This window comes from Rutidosis leptorrhynchoides, chromosome 10 (assembly GCF_046630445.1).
Source record: "Rutidosis leptorrhynchoides isolate AG116_Rl617_1_P2 chromosome 10, CSIRO_AGI_Rlap_v1, whole genome shotgun sequence".
NCBI lineage: Eukaryota > Viridiplantae > Streptophyta > Magnoliopsida > Asterales > Asteraceae > Rutidosis > Rutidosis leptorrhynchoides.
The window spans coordinates 334,490,856-334,503,330 of NC_092342.1; the positions used below are offsets into that span (position 1 = coordinate 334,490,856).

Sequence of the window (12,475 nt, forward strand, 5' to 3'; positions counted from 1 at the left end):
AAAAGCTAGGTAGAAGAAAATCAATTCTAGATTTATATTTTGATTTACATTTTTAAAATAAAATGACAACCAATACCATCTCTTATGATTGGATGTGAATTATTTAATATGTATTTTAGGTGTTTGATGAAATGTTCAGCTGACGAGTTTCTTAGTCGGACTCTGTGATTCCACGGGTCATTAAACTAAACAACTTTAGCATTTACGTTCATCTAATACCTAAAACATATCATTAAACTGTTTCCTTTAAACAAACTCGTGATTTCACGGGTCATTTCACTAGTACATACAAAATATAACTAAGGGTGGTTGCAAAGTTAGCAACCCCTCATTGTATCATGTTATGTCAATATTACCCAAACGTGTAGATCTGTGCTAGGTCAATTTTATTTCTTGAATTTGGGATTGTGATTTGAGGTTGATTATTATCTCATTATTTTGTGTTTTGAAAACACAAAACATTGGGCCTTACAGGTTGCCTCAATATTGGGCTGTTTGTTGTGTATAAAACTCATTCAAGTCAGTTGTTCAAAAGCAAATTTGGTGGTTGTTCCTTTTATTGTGTTCGGTTGTAGGTTTGTTAATTTAAATGTGATGGTTTATTTTTCGTTTTTTTAGTTTTTGGTTTGCCCGGTCGCTATTTTTTAGTTCGTCTAGTTTGGTTTAGGTCACTTGTTGTTTGTCCAGTATCATTTTATAGGTTCTTTCATTGTTGAATGTAAGTTTCCCGTTCTTTTTTATTTGTGCTTGTTTTTCGGCCAAAAAAATATAATACTGTAATTGTTTTGTGTTGCGAACTTTGAGACATGTATATGGAGTGATAGCAAATTTAGAAAAATCATTTATTTCAAGTAACAAACATCTTAGCGATCACTGTAAAAGTTATTATATTGCAGGGAATGTGCAGACAATGTGTTCATAATTACACAATAATAAAGATGAAATACAGGATACAGATCAATTAACCAGCAGGTGAGCATCATTTTAGTTGTGGTGATACTCAAGTGAATATTTGTTGAACGACGTCGAAAGTGATAGCATATGATTAATCGCCCACGTCCAAATCTTGTAATTCTCATTGTCGTTCATCATATCAAGTTTGATCATCCCTCGAGTCGTTGTTAAAACGATGAGAAAGCAAGTCTCCCTGTTGTTTTTAGACTTCTGGTACAGTTCTACATGCTGGTCTAACACAACACCTACGTATTCCGAAACAAACAATAAAAAACTAAGTTACCTGATTTTATAATTCAATAAATATATATTGTTGTCGTGTATAACAGATATATAGTCAGGATAAACCGTACTTTCTTTTTTGACAGAGAACGCGTTCAGTAGATTAAGCTTCTTTGTTCGGAGAACAACCTGTTTATCAAAAGAGAAAAATAGTGACTTGGCGACTTAGAATTAACTAATATGTCGTGCAACGTACAATAAATTTGTCCACGTCCGTCCTTTTAATTTTAAAGTTCCTGTTCAATAAGCAAAAAGATGCCCTTCGTATACGAAAGTTTTTCATATACATAAGAATAAGTTCAATAATAGTGCAAAAAAATATAATTTTTTTAAAACCTTATAAATAAATGGACCATAGAATATATTTTTGGGCCCTTTTATATTTTAGGTCATGTGCAATTGCACACCTTGCACGTCCCAAAATCCGGCATGAAATTCTGTCTATACACCTTATTAATAAATAGTACCTTTGCTTCATGATTCAAGACAATCGATACTGATCTCATCAAACGTCGTCCTGTTCAACAATGGAAGGCAGCATTCAATGCGATTAAAAATGGATTAAAAAAAAAACAAAAAAAAGAAAGAACAGATAAATGTGCTTACCATCTGATGTTTTGATGCTAAGTTGATCTCCTTTTCTTAAAACTAATCGACACTGTTCAAAATCGTACTCGAGATCAGTATTATTTTCTTCAATAGGCAGTACTGGCACATTCCCGTTTAACCTATTCTTGCATCCTGATGATCTAGTTTTAAGCGTTGAAGCTCCACGCAACGCTAATTACCACACAATCAAAACTTAGTTCACGCGTAAAAAAACTATTCTAAATCCACACATTCAAAAAAAGAATTAAACATTATGATTTACATGTTGAAGCAGCAGCAGTGAGAGTTAGAATATCGTTTGCGTTTGTTGAGCTCATCGCTGAACTCATTGCAGTGCTGATTTGATGTTTCTTTGCACCTATTGATTCTGCAGTTTTTGCACAATGAGCAGCCACCAAAGCTGCCGCAGTTGCAACTGCTGCTTCCTTGGCGCGGTTGCTGATATGCGAGTCGTTTGAATTCTCGGCAGCTATGGCTGCTAAAGCTGCAGCAACACCGGCTACTGATATTGCTGCGTGAATTTCGGCCTTTTGTAGCCTCTCATTTTCTTTTCGTTTTCGCTTAATCTCTTTTAACCATTTCTTAATTGAGAGATGTGATGATTTGAATGGTGTTATGTTCCATGATTGCTGCGAAAATTATGAGATGTTTTGTTAAAATATGTAGGATTATTCATTTGTAATTAATTGACATGTTTATTCAAATGGATTTTTGTACCCATTTTTTCCGAAAGCAGCTTCCGTAATTTAATTCGGGGTGCATAGCTTGCTGCATCCATATCCATGACTGAACAGAGATGAAGAAAACTCAGGAGGTGATGCGAAACAGATTATAAAATTGGCAGGCACATTAATGAAACAGTAGCTACATGAAAAACTCATAAAACTGATAAGAATAACTTTCTACTAAAAATTAGGGGTGCGTTTGATAAAACGTAATGATTAAGCACTGAATTGTTCAAATCTGAATGATTTAAATGTTCTGATTAACAACACAACATAGTAATCTGTCTCATAATTATCCCGAATGAACTCATGATGTAAAATCAATATATTTGCCTTACAAATGAAAAATTCAATGAATATAATTGTTTGATAAGTGTTGTTGATATAATTTAAGGAGGATATTAAATGAAATGGAGGGTGTTAAATGGGTAAGAGAGTATTTCAACTGTTAGTGGTTCAACACAGATTGATGAATGGTTCAGCATCATCTATTATTCAGATCTCACAAATATTTAGTGCTGAACCATTAAGAGACAATCAAACGCACCTTATACCATGTGTTTCTGTATACAAATTGCTTGCTTCATTTGATAACACCTATGTAACTTACTTTTGCATTGCGAAAGTTTGGATAGCCTCTTTGGATTCAATAAAAGGAAATAAGCTTTACCTTGACATCATTAGTCTTCCATGGGAGTAAAGGCGTTGTTGTATCATCCATCCTTAAGCTCCCCAATTTCTGCAAATTTATTTCCATATATCATATCATTAATTAGTCAAATGCATGCATTATCATGTTAAAAAATAGTCTTATACGTATTACGGTCTGTGGTTATAGTGCATACCATGAAATTTGGGGATGTTGATCCATCATCAAAACTAGTGCTGTTGATCGAGAGAACGAGCGCTTGGTTTTGAAACTCGGGTTGTAAAGCTTCTTTAACTGCAAAATCACACCATGCTCGCGATAAAAGATCCATCGTCTCAGGATGAGCTTCAGAAAGTGTTGGCACATTATCATAATCCATTGGTTTTTGAGTTTAAGTTTATTATGGCTAATTGTTTTTAGTATTCGAGTAACTGAACATAATTTAGGTGTACTGATCTTTGAATATATGGTAGATGTGTCTATATATATATACTTATAATACTGATGAACATGTATGCTTAATGATCAGGAATCTTCATTGAGTGCCAACATATGGTCCATGTTCCATCTGTAGAAGTAATTAGCATATAACTTTATGCCTATGTTATTATAAGAACTCAATCGTGTACAACAGAATAACAGCAATTAAGCCTTTTTCTTCATTATTATGATCACTAACCTTGAAAACAATAAAGTATTATTTGATCATCAACTTTAAATGACAGCCTTTAAGCTACAACAACAACAGTAACAACAACAATACTCAATCCCGCATATGCGAGGTATGGGGGAGGTTAGATGTAGACAATCCTTCATCTATCCTAGAATAGAAGAGAAGTCGTTTCTCTATCCACGAGTCGAGAAAAAATTCTCTACCCGCATGAAGAGAACGTCATCCCTCTCCCTACCCCAGAGTAGAGAGATTGCTTCGGTGCGGACCTCCGGCCTATATATTAAAAAAATAATAATAATAATAATAATAATAATAATAATAATAATAATAATAATAATAATAATAATAATAATAATAATAAAAGTAAAAAATAATAAATAAATAATAAATAAATAGATAAATAAATAAAAAATAAATAAATAAATAAATAAATAAATAAATAAAAATAAATAAATAAATAAAAGTGAAAGTAAAAAATATAGGCCATGGAAATGGTAGGAATCAAATTTCCATGGGTATTTAAACTTGCCTGAAAATTAATTTAGGCTCTAATCGGCAGTCAAGACGCCACAAAATCGACGCTTGTTGTTGCCTCGAATAATAGAGCCAAAAGACCTTGTGAACATAACACGAGAGGCATGCCAGGTGGAAGTTGTTGCGCACGCAAAGAGCCAACCACCTAGGACAAACCAAACACCACTCATGCACCTTTACGGTAGACATCCCCGAAGCCATACAACTAAAAGAAAACCAACGAAGCTTAAAAGCAAAGAAGGTCGTCCTCCGTCCTAATGGCCCCAAGATGCACCGAACGATGCGATACGCACTCACACACACACACCCCACCCCCACCCCCACCCACCTTCCCACACCCACAAGTACACACCCACCATACACACACCCCCACACCCTCACACACACACCCACACCCACACCCACACAAACACCCCGAAAACACACACCACACAACATTCCCAAAACACCCACACGCACAAAAAACACACCTACATACATACCTATATACATCCGTACATAAGCAAAACTACATACATACATGAAACTTGTACGTACATACATACCTATATCCACACATACATGCAATCATACATACATATCTACATAAGCATACAAATCTACGTACGTACCATTTACATATACACTTAGATACATACATCCTTACCTACATACAAACGTACCTACATAAGCAAACATACAAGAAAAGCATACCTCCATAACATAACAACAAACAACCATAAACAAGAGTTCATACAAACAAACGTTTAAACATACATACAAACATACATGCATACTCAAAAAAAAAAAAAAAAAAAAAAAAAAAAAAAAAAAAAGTCTACAAGTAATACTACAAGTACATAAAACGGATAGTAAAGATAGAAGTAATAATACAAATAATAGTAGCTATTAAAAGTTACTAGAAGAAATAATAATATTAATATTAATAAAACTAATAATAATAATTTTAATAATTTATATTTATATTAAAACTACAACAATTATGATAATAATAGTAAATAATAGTGGTGAAAGTAACAAGAAATAATAGAAATAATATTAATAGTAATAATAACATAAAAATAATACTAGTAATAATCAATACTAATAAAAATGGCAATGAAACCGGTAATAATCCTAATAAAAATACACTAATAATAATAATAATAATGATAATAATAATAATAAAAAAATAATAATAAAAATAAAAATAATAATAATAATAATAATAATAATAATAATAATAATAATAATAATAATAATAATAATAATAATAATAGTAGTAATAAAGTAATAATAATAGTAATACTAATAATAATACAAATAATAAAATAGAAAGCAACCCTACTCGACAATTCTTATTCTAGCCCTCCACACATTCCTATCTGAAGTCATGTCCTCGATCAACAAAAGCTCTCTCATGTCGAGCTTTAGTCTATCCATCCACCATGTCGAGCTTTTAGCCTTTAAGCTAGTTAATATTAATAGATCAATACATTAATGTGAAATATTTGAAAGACACATAAACTTAAGCACTCATACTCTAGATCATATATAGTGTTCTAAAAAGTCCGTCTCATTAATCTAGAAGTTCATGTTCGAGAAAACAATTGGCCTTGTAAACGTTAAACTGTGTACTCCGTATATAAAAAAATATAATACTACTAAATAGTGATCCCAATCGCTGTTTAAAAAAAAGTTATCAAAGAAAAAATAATTGGTCCTAGTTAACTATATTGATTAGTTTGGATCTAATTAGGGCATGGCCGTGTTAGCAATTTAAAAGGCCCTGAGCGAAAATAAAAATGTGCCCTTATACATCTTCAATTTTTTAATACATATAAATAGATAATACTGAAATTTATCAATATGAAAAAGTTATCAAGACAGCCGTATCAAAATGTTTTATTTTCAAATATTTATCATCTAATTATAATTAAACTATTACTTATATAAAACTACCCTCCTAACATTTTTAGAAGCAAAATTATTTATCAGCTCTATGTGTACATACATATATATTCAAATTTGTGAGCCCTAGGCGATCAATCATCTTGCCCATGCTCGAAGACGTCTCTGAATTAGGGCATATTTGTAAATTTATATTATCAGTTGATCAATCCATAATTAATAAGTTACTTAATTAAGGATTGAGTGCAATGAGATTAAGAGGGGGGATGGGATGTTTGATGATTATGTTGGGCCCTGATGGTCATCTTTCACTTTAACAATCAGTGATCAACCACCCCGACCCGGTCTTGATTGTTAATTAGCATGATTCACCTTGACGCGATGTAAAAGTTCCTTGGGCAAGATCACAAGAGAAAATTACAAAGGTCTGAGCAAATGGCAGAGAATCAACAACCTATAAATGAGAGGCCAAGCTCCATATTTATAGTATTCAAAATATTCGCGGTATGCGGATTGCTTAACTATCTGCGAAAACTTAGCGAAATGACCTGCAGTCTTTTATTAGTGCAGAAACTGATCCGCTATTGAAACGACCCGTCCATATTACTATAAACGCAGTACGTTCTCATTGGTTCCATAGCGAGATATTTGACCTCTATATGATACGTTTTAGAAAATATTGCATTCGTTTCATAAAAAGCACATCATTATTATACATAATGCATGTTTTAAACAAGTGGGCGATTATTTAAGAAATAATCCCCAAAATACATCGGTTTCCAAATACTACACACGTGACATAACAGTCGAATATAATATATGACAAAGGTTTTATTGAATGCAACACTTTATTTAAATAAAAGTATGAGACTCCATGCACAGCTTGCTCAGATAATGCAACAGCGGAAGACTTTCTTAAGGACCTGAGAATAAACATGCGTAAACAGTCAACACAAAGGTTGGTGAGATATATAGGTTTATCATCGATATAAATATAGATCACAAGATTTCATAGTTATAAATATATGTACACTCGCAAGTGTATAAAAGTATTCTATAAGTTGTTGAGCGCTTCGGTAACCATACTTAACCATTAATGTGACATATTCCCTTTATTATGAAATCTCCCTACAATGTACCAAGTGTAGTAAAAACGAAGTACTATGCAACCGTTTATGATACTAGAGCGACTAGCCCGGTTGGGGTTGTCAAACCCGATAGATCTATCAATAGGATTCACGCTTACATGTTCTTATAACATGTAAATATTAGTTACCAAGCTATTAGGGAAGATATGCAATGTGGTACAACTCAACGTAGAATATATTTTAAGTACTTGTGTCCATGGCGTAAAACATAAAATGCATGTATTCTCATCCCAAAATATTTTTAGAGTTTAAAAATGTGACTATATACTCACAGTAGTAAAAGTATATTAATAATAAGTTTTCAACTTATTAAAAATATGACTGTCGTCCTTGGATTCACGAACCTATAACAATAATAACGATTCAGATAATAATACGACATATGAATAAAATAAAGCAAGTTTATAGAATACTTATATAATAATTTTTATCATTTTATGTTAGTAGTCCATTGTTAGTAGTCATTTGTTAGTAGTCCAAAATAGTCCAAAAAGTCCAACAGTCCAATAATCGGTATATATATATATATATATATATATATATATATATACATATATATATATATAATCTTAGAATTACCCCACGACGTATTGTATACGTATTGTCTTTGCATGAACCCAGAGACGTATTGTATACGTATTGTCTTAGAATTAACTAAGACGTATTGTGTACGTATTGTCTTAGGATTTATCAAAACCTATTGTATACTTATTGTGTTAGGACGTACCAAGAATATTATTATACATATATACAATCACAGAATTAACCAAGATTATAATATTTTGTTATACTACTGATAACATGTCCAAATATATATAGGATATAGGAAAAGTTAACAAGGATATGGTTAATATAGTTTTTATAATATAAATTCGTCCATACAACGTTAATTTTAGCAGATTTTGTTTTGCTCGCCAAATATTCATTACAACTCCGTTTAAAGTGAATCAAATTGCAATGGATTCATTAAGAAGTAAATTTACAAAACCAATTCAAAAATTTCATCCTAAGTAGTAATTTTTAGAGCTTTACCCCCTTTTTGTGTCGGTGGACAGATTTGGAAAAATCCTGGCATCTACCCAATATATGATTTTTGATAAAATACTTCCACTTTGTCTAAAATCATGAAAAAAATACTGAAAGTCTTATTTACATATATTAACATATTTCCAAAGTCTTAGCATCGAACTCAAAGTCTAAGATAGGTTTTTAATTCCCAACCCAAAACAGCCCGCTTTTTACCGAATGGAGATTAAAGGATATATGTTAAGTTTCAAGGTGTTCTTCATATGTACAAGTTATAAGTTCTTATATTAACTTAATATAACATCATAATACATATAAATAAGTGTTATTAGAGTTAAGTTAGAAATATTAGATTAGTTTTTCAAACAAGCTTGGTGTTCACCAAAACAAGTTCTAGTTTTTACAAGTTTTATAAGTATAATAAGATAGGAACTATATAAGGAATTGAACAAGGATTTTGAGAAGTATTTTACTTTGATTATGAAAAGGAAAGTTTCTGAGATTAAAGTATGATATGAGAGCATTCAAGTGTGTGTTTTTAGTTTAAGAAAATGTGGAGTAAAAATGAGTTAAAATGGTCCTTATTTATAAACTTATAATTTTGGATTTAGTGAAAATATCTAAGATAAGTTAAATTGTATTAAGTCATGCGTGACATATTAAATTGATTAGGTCATGGATGACATATTACACAAATAATTGCAGATTTCTATTGGTATATACCAATAGTAAATACTTCTAGAAGCTGTGTATAATACGGGTAAAAATACCGTATGAATGCGAGTAGAATTCTTTGAGAAAATTGAACGGAAATACGAGTATAGCTATCCTTTATATGTATTGGTATATTATAAAGTGTATTCAATACTTGTAAGGATGTATTTACACTCGTAATACATTATATGTAAATACATTTTAACATAAGTTAATTACGTCGTTTAAATAGTAATATATATTGTTTGAAAACTCTTTAAATTAGTCTTATGAAAATATATATATATATATAATACTTTGTTAATATACTTAATGAGATATTTAATTATCATATTTTCAAGTTAAATATATATAAATCCATATATATACACAATAATTAAACAATTAAACAATTAAATCAAGTTATGACGTTCGTGAATCGTCTGAATAAAAGGGTGACCAAAAGCTTGTGTAAAACTCTTTTCGGAGGTTCAAGATTTATTAAAATTCATTGCTTATCAAGTCGGAAATATATAAAGATTAAGTTTAAATTTGGTCGGAAATTTCCGGGTCGTCACAGCTATCTTTATTTTCTGCGAATATTTCAAGCTTTTCGAATATACTTCGCGTAACTTCTGCTTTTAACCATTAGTAAATAAAATACACATATACTGAAATGTCCCGTTCATATTGATTATAAACATTCCATATTAATTGATTTCGTTGCGAGGTTTTGACCTCTATATGAGACATTTTTCAAAGACTGCATTCGTTTTTAAAAACAAACCATAACCTTTATTTTATCGACAAGGTTAAAAGGACACCACCTACATTATCCAGAAATAATAATCTAAAAATATCACACTTACACACTACCAATACATATTGGTTTACAATATTAATATGTTATAACAAAATAAATCTCGAATGCAGTTTTAAACAATATTATACAAACATGCTGACACCAAATCTTGTCCATATTTTAACATGCAACAGCGGAAGCTCTTAATAATCACCTGAGAATAAACATGCTTTAAATGTCAACAAAAATGTTGGTGAGTTATAGGTTTAACCTATATATTTATCAAATCGTAATAATAGACCACAAGATTTTATATTTCAATATACATCCCATACATAGAGATAAAAATCATTCATATGGTGAACACCTGGTAACCGACATTAAGAAGATGCATATAGAATATCCCCATCATTTCGGGACACCCATCGGACATGATAATTTCGAAGTACTAAAGCATTCTAAATTCCAGAATGGGGCTTGTTGGGCCCGATAGATCTATCTTTAGGATTCGCGTCAATTTGGGGGGTCTGTTCCCAAATTCTTAGGCTACCAAGCTAAAAAGGGGCATATTCGGCTTCGATCATTCACCCATATAATGTAATTTCATTTACTTGTGTCTATTTCGTAAAACATTTATAAAATTGCATGTATTCTCATCCCAAAATATTATATTTTAAAAGTGGGACGATAACTCACTTTCACATATTTTTACTTCGTCGGGAAGTAAGACTTGGCCATTGGTTGATTCACGAACATATAACAAATATGTACATATATATCAAAGTACGTTCAAAATATATTTACAACATTTTTAATACGTTTTAATGTTTTAAGTTTATTAAGTCAGCTGTCCTCGTTAGTAACCTACAACTAGTTGTCCATAGTTAGATGTACAGAAATAAATTGATATATATTATCTTGAATCAATCCACAGCCCAGTGTATACACATCTCAGGCTAGATCACAACTCAAAGTATATATATTTTTGAAATCAACCTCAACCCTGTATAGCTAACTCAAACATTACTGCATATAGAGTGTCTATGGTTGTTCCAAATAATATATATAGATGGGTCGATATGATATGTCAAAACATTTGCATACGTGTCTATGGTATCCCAAGATTACATAATATATTATAATACATATATAATACAATATGAGTTAGCTAGGATATGATTAATATAGATTTGTTACCAATTTTCACGTGGCTACAACAAGCAAAATTTATCCAATCTTGTTTTACCCATAACTTCTTCGTTTTAAATCCATTTTGAGTGATTCAAGTTGCTATAGTTTCATATTGAACTTAAGTTTATGAATATAAATAGAAAAAGTATAAGTTTATAGTCAGAAATAAAGATTACAAGTCATTTTTGTAAAGATAGTCATTTCAGTCGAAAGAACGACGTCTAGATGACCATTTTGGAAAACATACTTCCACTTTGAGTTTAACCATGATTTTTGGATATAGTTTCATGTTCATAAGAAAAATAATTTTCCTAGAAGAACAACTTTTAAATCAAAGTTTATCATAGTTTTTAATTAACTAACCCAAAACAGCCCGCGGTGTTACTACGACGGCGTATATCCGGTTTTACGGTGTTTTTCGTGTTTTCAGGTTTTAAATCATTAAGTTAGCATATCATATAGATATAGAACATGTGTTTAGTTGATTTTAAAAGTCAAGTTAGAAGGATTTACTTTTGTTTGCGAACAAGTTTAGAATTAACTAAACTATGTTCTAGTGATTACAAGTTTAAACCTTCGAATAAGGTAGTTTTATATATATGAATCGAATGATCTTATGAACATCATTACTACCTTAGGTTTTGTGGATAAACCTACTGGAAATGCGAAAAATAATTTGAGCTTCAAAGGATCTTTGATGTCTTGGAAGTTCTTGAAATAGAATCATGACACAAAAACAAGTTCAAGTAAGATTATTACTCGAATTAAGATAGTTATAGTTATAGAAATTGAATCAAAGCTTGAATATGAATATTACCTTGATTTAGAAAGATAACCTACTGTAAATAACAAAGGTTTCTTGATCTTAGATGATTGCTTGGAATGGATTAGGAAACTTGGAAGTAAACTTGTAAACTTGGAAGTGTTCTTGATGTGTTCTTGAGTAATTATTTTTATGATGATTATAGGTAATAACCAAAGCTTGTAATTGATGATTTTTGCTGGAAAAATAGTAACTTAGACGTTCATGGAAGAGTGTGTGTGTTTTGAGAGAGAATTGGGAAGAAAATTGGAAGTGAAATGGAGTAGGTGGTGAGTGGGGTTAAAAGGAGTTCTTGTTTTTGATTCCTTGCTCATAAGTCATGCTAGTTGTTAAATGATGGTTCCTACATGGTTAGGTGACTCACATGGGCTGCTAAGAGCTAATCATTGGAGTGTATATACCAATAGTAAATACATTTAGAAGTTGTGTATTGTACGAGTACAAATACGAGTGCATACGAGTAGAATTGTTGATGA

General features: G+C 31.2%; 1 protein-coding gene across 1 annotated transcript; it reads right to left on the reverse strand.

Annotated features, from left to right (window-relative positions):
- Positions 1–984: 984 nt before the first annotated feature.
- LOC139871578 (uncharacterized) lies at positions 985–3,598 on the reverse strand. Its single transcript, XM_071859280.1, has 8 exons — positions 3,416–3,598; positions 3,241–3,309; positions 2,563–2,631; positions 2,108–2,474; positions 1,843–2,016; positions 1,704–1,753; positions 1,308–1,365; positions 985–1,199 (listed from the first exon to the last, which is right to left on the reverse strand). The coding sequence occupies exons 1-8, from the start codon at positions 3,596–3,598 to the stop codon at positions 985–987; spliced, it is 1,185 nt and encodes a 394-aa protein (XP_071715381.1).
- Between the last annotated feature and the right edge of the window lie 8,877 nt (positions 3,599–12,475).

Bases quoted from the DNA above. Each gene is read 5' to 3' on its own strand.
- LOC139871578 (XM_071859280.1), bottom strand. From the start codon at position 3,598: ATGGATTATGATAATGTGCCAACACTTTCTGAAGCTCATCCTGAGACG. The intron at 3,310-3,415 runs GTATGCACTATA...ATAAATTTGCAG, and splicing joins CAACATCCCCAAATTTCATG to AAATTGGGGAGCTTAAGGAT. The intron at 2,475-2,562 runs GTACAAAAATCC...TAATTTTCGCAG, and splicing joins GCTGCTTTCGGAAAAAATGG to CAATCATGGAACATAACACC.